The sequence below is a fragment of the Vigna angularis genome, chromosome 9 (assembly GCF_016808095.1).
Source record: "Vigna angularis cultivar LongXiaoDou No.4 chromosome 9, ASM1680809v1, whole genome shotgun sequence".
NCBI lineage: Eukaryota > Viridiplantae > Streptophyta > Magnoliopsida > Fabales > Fabaceae > Vigna > Vigna angularis.
In genome coordinates this window covers 26,599,611-26,613,182 of record NC_068978.1, presented here as the reverse complement: position 1 = coordinate 26,613,182, position 13,572 = coordinate 26,599,611, and the positions used below count along the sequence as shown (strand labels likewise).

Genomic DNA, 13,572 nt, shown 5'->3' with positions numbered 1-13,572 from the left:
AGTTACCAACAAGACAAAAACCTAAAGTATGTACTATTTCTTGACTTTTGGCAATGTCTCAAAAGACCAACATACCACCACCTTTTACGCCAAAAGGTTATATATTTAACGTTCCTATATTTCGCACTATAATTTAATTACAAAAGCAGTTTTTGATGTACTTTTAATATTATAAAATACACTTTGAATCGATTTTCGAACTCAAATTTTGTAAATGAATAATTTTAATTTACAGATTTTCTTTTTTGTTTTAAAAAATTATGTAAATTTTTCATTGTTAATAAATTATGTAATTGTTTATAGAAAATTTCATATATAAGTAATAATAATGTCAATTATTTATTCATGTAAGGTATTAATAATAGATTTCATAATTAATTATAATACATATTGTTTTGACGAACATCTTAAATTTTTTTGTTAAATGTAACAGTTAACTAAAATTGCTTAATTTTAAAAAAAGTTAGATAAGTAATGAAATCTTCAATTAATATTTTTTAGGATCAAACTTCAACTTTCTTAAAGCGACGAACTATAGCTTAACGTTTCAAATTCTGTGTAGTGAAGTAAAAGCAAATGCACCCCACTTGCAAGTCCAGTCTATAACCGAAAAAAAAAAGGTTTAACCAGCTTCTTTTAGAATGTATATCTCTCTTTTATGCTAAATAAATTGATTGCTTCACACTAATCAGCTTTAGTGGAGAAATGTCCATGTTTTGCAAAAAAAGAGCTTTAAGCTTTCCTTCTACCTCTAATTTTCAACATGTATTTTTTTAGTTTTATTAATTTTTTGTTGCTTATTCATCTGGAGTTTTGTTCATTTTCCAGTTTCACAAAAAATGACAAATGGGTATGAGTTTGTGTGAGAAGGGTTTTTTTTCTTCTATTGATTTTGACTAGTAGTTTGGATACAGTGCTTGTTGAAAGAACGATTGTGTGTTTGTGGAGGTAGCTTTCATTCGTTTTTCTTGAAAAAAAAGGGATTTTCGTAGTTGTAGTTGAAGTGGGTATCTTTTATTTTGTGGGGTTCAAAAAGGATGATTCAGTTGCTGTTCTTGGTGCTTTTTGTGGAGGGTGCTATGGCATTTCTTTTGTTGGTGAAGATTGGGCCATTGAGAGATCTTGTTATTAAGACGCTGGATCAGATAAAAATGGGGAAGGGTCCTGCTACAGTGAAGACCATTGCTGGCACCATGTCCGTGATTCTCTTCTCAAGCCTTATGAGCATTGTTAAGATCCAGAACAAAGGTGCCAAGCTTGGTACCATGTCACCCATGGATCAAGTTCTGTGGAGAACCCACTTGCTGGAGGCTTCACTAATGGGTATGCTCACACACCTTTTTTCTGGGTCACTTCATTCTCTCTCTCCCTCTCTCTCTCTCCAAAAAACCAGAGATGTAGTTACTGTTTGTTATGCGGCTACGAGTGAAAATGTTGATTTTGCTGGAAAATGTGGCAATTAAGTGTTGCTGCTGTGAATGTTTTGTTTGACAGATCTTAGGTTTAGGGGTTCGGGTGAAGAAGGGTGCCTTATAGTTTTAGTCTTTAATTTAATTGTTGTTTGGTCTTTGGTGCATTTATGGTCTCATCAATTTGTTTTGATTGTTCACCGGAAATGTAAGTTAACCCTTTTGAAAAAAGTTGTTTGAATGTGTTGCTGATCTGAGGATGATTTGTGTTATTTTTTATCATTTAAGGAAAGCATGTTTATCAGTACTGAGGTTATATTTGGATAAAGCATGTTTAGAAGATGTCATTTTTAAGATATGTAAAATGCTTTTTGTTGTGCCTTGTCGAAATTGGATCAATTATAACTGTAGAAAGAATTGGCAAATATCAAAGGATTTAATGGCCTATGTTTTCTCTAAAAGAAGAAGGAGTTTTAAATTCAGCTCTATTATGTGGGATTTCAATTTTGTTATGCTACTTGCTCCTCCTTTAGCTGCTGTTGACTGAGCCACTTGAATGATCTAATGCAGAGCTTCAATCTGTATAAGACTTTGTGTGATTTGACTGTCTTTGACATTTGACTGAGTTTTGTGTCAGTTGTCAAAGCTTCATAATGTGCCATGCCATGATATGAGGTAGGCAAGTACTGTAGAGCAGAATGCTCATTGTTGAGAGGGATCTGTTTGAAGAAACATTGCAGAGAAGTGTATTTTGGAATGAGTTTTTTTATTTTTATTTTTATTTTTACTTTTTCTTTAGGAAAGTTTGAGGTGAAACTCAGCAAAGTCCATATGCCTGAGAAGGATTTTGTCTAGTAAACTGGAATGTTGTGTGCCTGGAATGTTGGATAAGAATTTCTACTCATGGCATGGGTTGCTTGCTTTTAAAAATGGGAATGTGGAGGCTATTCTAGTCAATTTTATTTAAAATTGACTTACTTTAATAGTATGATACATTGATACAAATTAGAGTATGAGGAACTCAAGTGTGGAGGTGGGAGTCCCACGTTGAATAGAGATGAGTGAGAGTGAAAATATATAAGGAGAAAAACTCACAAACCTACTAATGCTTTAGGGTTTTGGGTTAGAGGTGTTGCAAGTCTTTTATATATGGTTGCCTCATAGCTTGGGGACTCATTGGATCCAATCTCCAATTACATACTGACCCTCTCCGGTGTCCACTCGAGGAACCTAACAATTGGTATAAGATCCAAATCTCCTAGTTACATTATAGCAAATAGAAGAGAATTATATTGCTTTATTATATTCCTTGGTATTCTAATTGGTCTTTGTTCTTGTCCAAAGATTGCCTAAAAGAACATGCTTCTACATATTCTATTTGGTCTTTTGATCTTGTCCAGAGATTGTCTAAAAGAACATGCTTCTACATATTGTTTTGTTCATGGTATCCTTTTCTAAAGTAGTATCGAGTTAATGAAGGAAACGGTCAAGGTTTTTTTTTTGGTACAACCACATGATTAATGCCTCTGAATGTTGAGGTTTTGGTGCTCTAGTATACCAGATTAATACTCATGAAAGATTGAATTAGTGCAAACATATTATGTGTGTAGATTAACCTACCCTTTCCCACGTGATCACTAACTGTGATTACTTGAATCCTACACATGATTAATGCCTCTGAATGTTGAGGTTTTGGTGCTCTAGTATACCAGATTAATACTCATGAAAGATTGAATTAGTGCAAACATATTATGTGTGTAGATTAACCTACCCTTTCCCACGTGATCACTAACTGTGATTACTTGAATCCTACACACGAGAGCACAAACTTAATGAACAAAAACACTGAAAAAAAATAAGTGGTGACCGTTTAGAACTTGTGCTTTGTTGATACGTTTTAATACGAATTTTGTTCTCACCACAATATTTATGTTGTTTCCCTCCTCAATTATTTTATGTTCTCTTCTTTTCTTGCAATAGGCATAGCCTTCAATAGTAATAATAGCTACTAATAAAATAAGATGTATCAATAAAGTCTGAAGTGAGATGTATCAATAATTGGCAAATTTGGGCCAAAGTGATGGAACTCACAATATGAATCCAAGCATCAGAAATGGTAATAGTCTTGACGAATATTTTAAATTTGACTTTATATCAGTGGTAGCTATGATGCTGACTTGCACTATGTTAGTATAATCTTTTGTGGCTGTGGTGCTTTGGAGTGCAGTGGTTTTATCATGGTTGTTTGTGCGATTCCGTAGAAATGAAAGTAGTTTTGACAGTACTAAAGGTAGTGAAAGTATATGTTCTATCTGATTTCTGACGTGGTTATGGTCATTAACAGGGTTGTTTTTTCAGTTGTTGATTTGGTGTTTTATTTAGGGGTTGTGGGAGTAATAAACATGATAAGTTGTTAATTGGAGGGTTGGAAGCAGTGTCGACATACTTTTCTGCTGTCATGTCTTACTGAAGAGAAACAACAAATGTAGAATGCTATGTCGTAATTGCTTATATTTTTTCTACTTCTGTGTGAGAAATATGTCTATTACATCAGAAATCTAACAAGAACTTAGTTAAGCCTTTGAGAATGAGTTATTTTCATGAGGAATTGATTTGTTCTTCTCAAAGGTCTTAATTGTTCATAATCTTTGTTTCTAAATTCCATCTTCTAAAAGTAGAGTGTTTCCATGTGTAGCTCCATGAAAACTCAACTTACATTTATTCTCATTAAATTGCTCATATTTGCTCCTATATTATTAATATTTTTACTTCTGATGTTGTGTTTTCAAGGCTGGTACGGGACAGAGAGGGTTTTTCGTTATTGAAAGTGCAAAATAACATCAAAATATAAATTTTGGTTCATGCTTGCATTACAACATTTTGTTGGTGATATTAGATTTCTACAAATACATTTAGATTTCTTTAGTCACTCTATTTGTAGGTTTTTCGAGGAGACCAGGAAAATTTGACACTAATGAGTTATAAAGAAATTTGTGTAAGTAATAAGACATCATCTTTAATCCAAAATCTTGAAACATGTTTGCACATCCTTCTACTGATATATTGTTTATCTTACTCGTTTTTACCAATGTGGAAATTCTAGCTCACCTTCAATTCCCATATGGGGATGTTAATTTTTTATGGTATTCTTAGAGTTGTTTTTAGTTCATTTATGCTATCAATTAAAGTAGATTTTATCTTGTCTTAATGGAGTTGATTTTATGTTGTAGGTTTTACATTATTCCTAGGCTTCATAATTGATCGTGTGCATCATTATCTCCAAAAGCTTAACAAGTTAAGGAGCAATGCAGGAGCTTCTAAAGAAGAAGTGGAAAGCATTGAGAAAGAGAAAGTTGAGCTTAAGGAAAAGGAAGAGAAAGCTTCCAAGGAGATAGTGCACTTGAAGGAACAAATTTCTGGTCTTTCAGAAAGTTTGAAGAAGACAAAGGTGGAATGTGAAGAGAAGGACAAAAGAGTTGAGACTGCTGAAGCTCATGTTAGTTCCCTCCAAAAGCAAGCTGCAGATCTGCTACTTGAATATGACAGGCTCTTGGAGGAGAACCAAAATCTTCAAGCTCAAGCACTAAGGCACAGCAAGAACTGATAAGAGTCAATTACTTTTAACCACAAGTTTTGGAGAAGAGTTATATCACAATCACACCTTCATTAGTTTTGTTGCAAGATTAACATTATCATTGAAAAAAAAGAAAAACAAGAAGAGAAAATTTGGCCCTTGATGAAAATGAAACATTGATTAACATTCATTAAAATGGAGTGAAATCACCTTAGCCCTTCCACCATCCTTCTAATTGAAAAAGAAAGTAAAATGTTTTTTTTTCTTATTACTTTCATTCTTCTGAATATAGTAACTACTAGAGGTAGAAAGCCCATATGAATGACAAATTCAACATGTGATTTTTACAATTAACAATTATTTTAGTTACATATATAATTAGTATTATGATAAGATAGTTGTTTATAAAGTTCTTAACTTATTGTTATTATTAATGAAATTTTTAAAAAATACCTTTATTCAGAACATAACCTTTCTTGTCGGGGTTATTATTTATTATCATATAAATGAGGGACAAATTGCAAAAATTACAATTTATCAAACGAGTATGTTGATAACAAGAAGTATATGTAATATATAAGATGTGATGATTTAAGAAAATGTTTACATAATGTTGGTTCCTTCTATGTATCAAAAAGGAAATTTCCAAATCTTCATCTATTTCATGCTTTTGGATTTCTTTCTTCTTTCTCTACAATTTAATGTGTCTTATTAGGTTGACTTCATTTTGTGTGCATAGAATTTACTTATAACATAACCATTATTTTTTTTTCTTTTTTATTTTGGTTAGAAATTTAATTGGTTACCATTCTTGTCAGGATCTAGAATGTGAACTTTTGGAAAGGTGACAAAATTTGAGTAACTTGATGACTCCTGATGAATGTTCTTGAGGACTAGAGCATAGAGTACATTTTTTTGGATCTTTTGAGTAAAAGAGAGAATGAGTATGAGTACGAGTGAGTGTGTATTTCTTGGTGAAATATCATGTGTACTTATAGGGTTTCTAGGCTTATGACTTATGTGATAAAATAAACAATATTAAGATGATATAAAATAATATCAACTAATATAAAAACTTACCACTTATATGTTAAATTAGCATAACAATAACAATAATACAATATTTTACCTAGTAAACCATATATTTTGTTGATATATGATATTAAAAGATATTATAACGTAATCAAACTATTGATATTTAGTCATATATTCTGTTAATATATGATAATTGCACCAACATATATATCTTAGAATATTATTTAACTACTTTAGGTCAATAATGTTGAATGATTCTTATTGCGTCATTCTACTTAGTATATTTGTCGAGCCAGGGACGTACATAAACTTCCCATGCTCAGAAGTTTGATTAGCGTAAAGACAATGCTTGTGCGACTATAACTATGGTCAAGATGTAATTGGTTTTATGTTTGCAATTGGATGGGTTGTTTGGCCATAATGTTTGTGCGTCTTTGGTAGATTGTATGTGGTCAATTTTTACCTTGGAGGTGGATTTGCCATTTGGTCGAGCTTTGGATGGTCGTCTTTGACCATGGATGTTGTCTTGAGAGCTTTGAATTATTAACTTAGGCAGGCTCGGGTGCCTCCTGAGTAGGCTTAACTTAATGATACTGTTTAGGTAGGTTAAGGTGTCGTCTCAGCGAGCTTAACTTATACTACTGTCTAGGGGGACTCAGGTGTCGCGTCTTCAAGCTTAACTTGTGGTACCGTCTGGGTACCCTTGGATGTTGAATTTGTGGGCTTAACTTGTATTACGGTCTAGGTAACTCAAGTGTCACATTTGCAGGCTTAACTTGTGTTACCGCTTAAGTAACTCGGGTGTCACATTTATACTGTCTGGTAACTCACGGGTGTGATATCGCTGTCGTTGATGCGATCAAATTAAAACTACTAAAATTTAACAACTTCAGTATTGTTAAGATAGTAGCCAAAAAATAGAAAGGGTAGTATCAATCCTAAGTTCTCTCCCAACCAACACATAATTGATTCTTAAAAAAATTAGTTCTTATTAAAACTATACAAAAGGGTTAGTAAAATAAAATAATAGAAGTAATAAAAGAAAGTGAAAGATTAAAGAATAAAATAACAAAAGATAGAAAGAAATAAATTTATAAAAAGATTTAAAAAGATAAAAACAATGATAAAGAAAATATGTTGACTTCATTGCTTTTTCAAAATAGGATTCATCATTGGTTATTTAAACATTCTTGTTAAATTAATTATTGTCTTAGATTTTCAAATTAATCAATGTAAATTCTCAATTAATTTGTTGGTATTCTCAATATTAATCAAAGTACATTATCAATTAAAAACAAGAACTTTGTAGATTAATCATAGTAAATTTAACTAAAGTACATTCTCAATTAAATATTACTATGTTTAATCATATCTATTATGTTACCTCTTATATCAAGTCTAAAGATAATTAACCAAAGTACATTATTGATTAATTCTTGTTAAAGTTTTCACCTCTAATCAAAGTACATTTCTTTCCCAAATCAAGCCAACGAAAGAAGGTACGTTTCTTTCCCAAACTAAATATTACAGAGAAATCTTGAAGAATTTTGAAATGGATAAAGCTAAGGAGGCATCCACTCCTATGGCTACACCATGTTATCTCGACAAGGATGAATCATGTACACCCTTAAGCCAAACTCTATATAAAAGAATAATAGGTCCATTGTTATATCTTTCTGCAAGTAGGTCAGATATCATGCAAAGTGTGTGTTTGTGCTAGGTATCAAGCTAGTCCTAGAGAGTCTCACCTTAATGCAGTTAAGCATATCCTTAAGTACCTTAAGGGGATTGTTTCTTTTGGGTTGTGGTATCCTTCTGTGGCTGAACCTAGTCTTGTAAGGTTTTCAGATGCAAACTATGGTGGTTGTAAGATAGATTGAAAAAGCACTAGTTGTACATGTCACCTCTTGGATAGTTCCTTAGTTTCTTGGAATTATAAGGAACAAGCTTGTGTAGTCATTTCCACCACAGAGGATGAGTATATTGATACAAGTAATTGTTGTGCCCAAATATTATAGATGAAACAACAATTAGAGGATTTTGATATATACCTTGACCATATACCTCTTAAGTGTGATAACACCAGTGCCATCAATCTTACTAAGAATTCCATTAAGCACTCTAGAATCAAACATATAGAGATTATGCACACTTTCTTAGAGACAATATCCAAAAGGGGGATTATGAGATAGAGTATGTTGATACCAAACACCAATTAACTAATATTTTCACCAAAGCATTGCCCAAAGAGAGATGATGATTATATATGGGATAGTCAATGAGATAAAGATTCATTGGCCAAGCCTCATCTACGACACTATGATGAAGGATAAAAGGTACAATCATTATCCTCTTCCCTATGCTCTTTTGGTTTATACGATCTGTGAATACAAGGGAGTAGATGTCTCAACTGAGGCATTCCAAAGCACTCATCCCGAGAGTCAGATAGGGAGTTCTTCCCTCCGTCAGATGGGTTTCATCTTGTAAGGCAATACCTACCTCCATTGTGATGATGTGGGGAACCTAAAAGATGAAGGCGAAGACCACCAGATGGAGGATATCCAGGATGAAGCGAAACTGTCTGCACCACCTCCAACCAGTAATTCTTATTCCTTAGAGAGTCTATCTAGGAAATTATCCGACATGTCTCTTCTTCAAGCCTTTAGGCATGAGAAAGTATGCTCTCTTCTTAGCAGTATAAATGATAGGGTCGATGCATAAGAGGACTTAGTTCAACCTCAAGATGATGATAGTAGTGATGAGTTTTAGTCATCCCTCATGCATTTCATTTGCATTTGTATCTCTTCCATGTTATTTTATGTTTTAATTCCCTTAATGAAAATTTGCCTTAATGTTTATCTTTTCTTATTTTTTATGGCTTATATCAAGGGAGAGTTCTCCAATTTAGGGGGAGAATTTTTTTTAATCATACATAACTCTTTTTAATAATGATAAAAAAAGGGGAGAAATATGTTTAAAAGGTTTAATTATATTTATAATTATATTTTTTCTCTTGTCTACTAATTCCTTTATTTAAGTTATGTATGAGTTACATATTAGTACATGTTATAAAAGGCTTTAAATCAAAGTAAATCAAAGAGATTTTTATCATCATAAAAAAAAGGGAAGATTGTTAGCATAAAGTTGAAGAGAATAAGTTTTGATGATGTCTCAAAGTTAACTCTCAAGTGCTCTTATTGCATGAAGACCTTCATGAAGACTTGTCTTGTGTTAAAACTTTTTGTAATTTAGTAGATTTATGTATAGAATGTGGTTTATCTTTGATTCTATATATTGTTTTCCTTAGATTACGTTAAAATTCGTTTTGAATAAGAAAACTTCATTTTATACTCAAGATAATCGATTATCAACTTATAATAATCTTTTTTCAGTAATTTATTATGACATGCTATAATCGATTATCATGAGCAATTATAAGAATTTTTAAGCAATTTTTTTTTATCATTGTACATTCATTAAATGCATAATTGATTATCACACGTTAAATAACTGACAACGGATTTTTGGAGTTATCATTGAGTGAGATCTCTATACATTAGATTGAAACTTGTTACCAATGAGAAACATTGATGATTTGAAGAGATTTTGATGATGATGCACTTGAAGCCTTGAAGAATTATTTACATACATTATTAAAGCATTTGTATAGAAAACCTTGTATTAGACTTTTGCTTTCACTTGTACATAAAAAAACTTGTAAATTGCTTTTTAGTGTAGCTATGTTGTGGCAATAATCGATTACCATGAAGGATAATTTATTATAATGTGTAAAACGTGAAAAACACTTCAAATTGACAATAATCGATTATCTCCCAGGATAATCGATTATCACCGAAAGATATAATTGACTAGGGTTCGACAATAATCGATTATCATTAACGATAATCGATTATCACTTTTTTTAAAACCTTATAACGACAAAAAATAATCGATTATCACTTTTTTTAATCGATTATTACTAGTAGTTGAGAGCTACCTTTTCAGTTTCTAACCCCTGACTTATAAATAGAAGTCTCCATAACCTTGAGAAGGTTACCTAAACTATTACAAAGTACAAAATTGGTTTAGAGAAAGCTCTAAGTGTTTAAGTCTTGCTTGATCTTGTGCTTGAAGAAGGAGAAGTTTATCTTAATGTGTCTAAGGTGGAAGTGGTTCTTTACCAAGTTGTTTCAAGTTATTCTTCATTCCATCGTGTGTCGAAGGAAGGTGCTACTGTCATCTCTTATCCGTTAAGAGAGGTGTTTACTACATCACTTTGTTCATTACTTATATTGTATTGTTAAACCAATTTTAGTGAAAGGTTAATCACGTATTTTAACGTGATTAACAATTAGACATAAAATCTTTTGATTCGAACCAGTATAAAAATCATCTGTGTGATTTTCACTATTAGGACAAATTTCCTTGATCCACTTCCACCATTCACAACACCACATCCTCTGACTTCGTTCACCTTTCTATCGAGGAGGAGGTTCCTTATGGTATAGATTTGTCTCTAACTTTATTGCAGTCATATTTGTTCAGGATAACAAACACATAACATGTGTGAATTTTTACAAATTTTCTATTGAAAATTGTAAAAAAAAGGGATAAACACGATAATTTATTGAAAATAAAGATATGGATAAGATACTCGATTAATAACATCCAAGCCAAATCGACACCACTCTTTACCCAAAACCTTAAGACAATGAGTTAATGGATCTTTCATCTTTATATAGTACTGTTCTACTTTCTCATTTCTATCCAATGTGAGACTTAGACTCACTTGGATTCCTAACAGAGGGAGCCATCAACATCCTTGCAAATTTTTCTTGTGTAATTTTTTCTTAATAACTTAGTGAAAAAAAGTACCTCTGCATCAGCATCAAACTCAGAATCCAGTTCCACCTCCTAGCCTTGTTCACTCATCCCCATGTATCCTTCCCCCGCTCTCTTTGAAGGAGCTCTTCTATTGTTTCCACTCCCCATCTTTTTCTGCATCGTTTTCTCCATGAATGTTGTGCTTCAACATGATTAACAAATGGCCAATAACATGTCATAAAGTGCGAAAATTCGGTAGGTTTTACCGTTCTTTCTACAATTATCTGTTTGGGCACTTTAAACGGCAGATCAATAATTAATATCTTCAGAAGATGGAGACTCACTTCAACTTAATCTTTCAATGTGCACATTGTTACCTTATTTAATATTGAAAGATAAACTTCCATTATTGGATTACTTTCTCATTATCATCTAAACCTTTGAATATTTCAAAAAGATCATATTCCATCTCATCAAAGAATTTGGTCTAAAAACATTCAATTTTCAGTAACAAGACTATAACATGAAAAAAAACATGAAACTATTATGGAGGTAAACGTGACTAAAAAAATATATACTCTGTAATCGAAAACTCTTTACAGGTTACATTCAAAGAGCTATATGAATTGAAATCGTGACGAAACGATTTTTTATTTAGCAACCTCAAACACCTTGTTATTACATGATACAAAGCAGAAAGAGTTAACTAAAAACATAATGTGAAAACAAATACATCGTGATGTTACGTGTTGCTTTATATATATATATATATATATATATATATATATATATATATATATATATATATATATATATATATTCAAAGTTCAAAATTGAAATAGTTGTTTTAGATTGTAAGGACTTGTTACAGTGTGATTTCCATTCCAGATGAAGTCTGCGAAATACTGGCTAGCTCTATCAGTGACATGATTAGAATCGAAGAACAGATGTTCATTGACATTGTCACATAACTCGTATTCTTTGATCCCTTTGTTCCCTCCACAGCTTTGGTCTCCTCTATATAGTCCACCTCCACAACATGCCACACTCGGATCTTTGAAACCTTCAGACAAAGCCAAAACAGTGATTACAACATCCTCAGAAATAAAATTTAATGGAACATGGCTTTTGGAAATACCATATTTTGTAGGATTGTTCAGCATTTCAGAAAATATAGCATAGAAATCAGTGACAGAATATTTGAATCCCTTGAGCTGTTTCTCTAGCTCATAAAGCCTTTTTGAGAGTGCAGCATTGTGTAGTCTTGCGATGGCTGAAAACTCTTCTAAGCATGTGCTTCCATTTTTCACCAGAGCCCTCACAGCAGGTAAACAACCAATTGGACCCACATTAGCAAATCCAAATTTCCTTCCACCAAGATTATAGATTTCCTAAAATTATATCATACCAACATTGGAGTTAGGATTATAGATTCTATACAGAATATATGAAAAAAAGGGTAACTTCTGAAAAATTAATTCAAATTAAAGTTTGTTCTTACTCTTACGACATCTGTGAGGTTTCCAATCACAATATCTACAAACCCTTGATGATCACCAGGAGGAAGCACAAGATTTGAGTCTGGGTTGAGAAGAGAGCCATAGTCATTGCCTCCAATGCTAAACAAGTACACAGATTTGGACACAATATCCTCTGCAATTGCTTTTCCCAGTCTCTGACTAAATACATTCTTTAAATCCTTTAAATAAATTGCCTGAGTTTTGAGGTCTATAACCTACATACAGGGATCATAAATCAGACAAGGTTATATCAGTATAACACTGTTTGTTAACTACCTAACTTAAAGAATGGTGTATGATGAATGTATAAAACAAGTCAGGCTCTTTTCTATGACAGAAGTTTACTTAAACTTATATACCTTATTATTGGTAAAATAAAACACACACACACACACACACACACACATATATATATATATATATATATATATATATATATAAAAGGATGATCTTGGTCTTACAAATCCTTGAGCGGTTTCACGCAGAGCACCTGCACCTCCCGAAGCAAAATTGACACCATAGACGTGTTCAACACGACCCGGATGCAGGTATGGTGGTAGTATTGGCAACTTAGCAAGTTCAGCTAAACAACATAAAATACTTAATAAAAGTTTGAACCAAATGAATACATGAAGCGATCATAATGAAGCAATTTTCTGCAACATCAAGAACACAGGCAAAACTTAACTCAAACTTAGCGCAGATGAAATGAAATGTGCATACCAACGACATCTGGTATCATGCGTCCATCAGAAAATCTGCCTGAGGGGTATTTAAAGAAAGTTTCTCCATAGGGATAATAATTTGCTTGGTAAGAGATGGTGGTGTTGATGTAGTTGTTGTTTCCATTATCAAATAGTGAATCTCCAAGTATGAATAGTGCAGCATTTTTCTCAGGCAAGCATGTTGTAACGCTGCTATGACAGTAACTGACTTGGATGAAAATTCCCAAAGAAAACACCAACAAACAACTTAAACCTCTCATGGTTGTCGCTACTTAGTCCTACACTCCTATGCTTTGCTTCTGGTGCATATCACCTTGTGCTAGGTGTTATATATATACATGCAGCAGTATCTTGGTTTGGTGAAAGACAACAACAGAATAATAGTCTTATTTCTCGGCGAAGGATTAAAAGACTATTCTAACTTATCTCAAGAAAAAATAGGCTTTCAACAATCTGATCATAAATAATGGTGAAACATTTTTTCT

The 13,572-nt window shown here is 32.5% G+C and overlaps 2 protein-coding genes across 2 annotated transcripts; one reads left to right on the top strand and one right to left on the bottom strand.

Moving 5' to 3' along the window:
• The first annotated feature begins 559 nt into the window (after positions 1-559).
• LOC108346304 (uncharacterized) lies at positions 560-5,203 on the top strand. The gene is made up of 2 exons (XM_017585344.2): positions 560-1,323; positions 4,640-5,203. The coding sequence occupies exons 1-2, from the start codon at positions 1,038-1,040 to the stop codon at positions 5,011-5,013; spliced, it is 660 nt and encodes a 219-aa protein (XP_017440833.1). The 5' UTR covers positions 560-1,037; the 3' UTR covers positions 5,014-5,203.
• Positions 5,204-11,669: 6,466 nt separating this feature from the next.
• LOC108346712 (GDSL esterase/lipase 5) lies at positions 11,670-13,347 on the bottom strand. Its single transcript, XM_017585767.1, has 5 exons — positions 13,086-13,347; positions 12,824-12,945; positions 12,344-12,577; positions 11,981-12,233; positions 11,670-11,905 (listed from the first exon to the last, which is right to left on the bottom strand). The coding sequence occupies exons 1-5, from the start codon at positions 13,345-13,347 to the stop codon at positions 11,670-11,672; spliced, it is 1,107 nt and encodes a 368-aa protein (XP_017441256.1).
• Positions 13,348-13,572: the final 225 nt, after the last annotated feature.

Bases quoted from the DNA above. Each gene is read 5' to 3' on its own strand.
- LOC108346304 (XM_017585344.2), top strand. From the start codon at position 1,038: ATGATTCAGTTGCTGTTCTTGGTGCTTTTTGTGGAGGGTGCTATGGCA. The intron at 1,324-4,639 runs GTATGCTCACAC...TTTATGTTGTAG, and splicing joins GCTGGAGGCTTCACTAATGG to GTTTTACATTATTCCTAGGC.
- LOC108346712 (XM_017585767.1), bottom strand. From the start codon at position 13,347: ATGAGAGGTTTAAGTTGTTTGTTGGTGTTTTCTTTGGGAATTTTCATC. The intron at 12,578-12,823 runs GTAAGACCAAGA...CCCTGTATGTAG, and splicing joins GTGAAACCGCTCAAGGATTT to GTTATAGACCTCAAAACTCA. The intron at 12,234-12,343 runs GTAAGAACAAAC...ATATAATTTTAG, and splicing joins ACCTCACAGATGTCGTAAGA to GAAATCTATAATCTTGGTGG.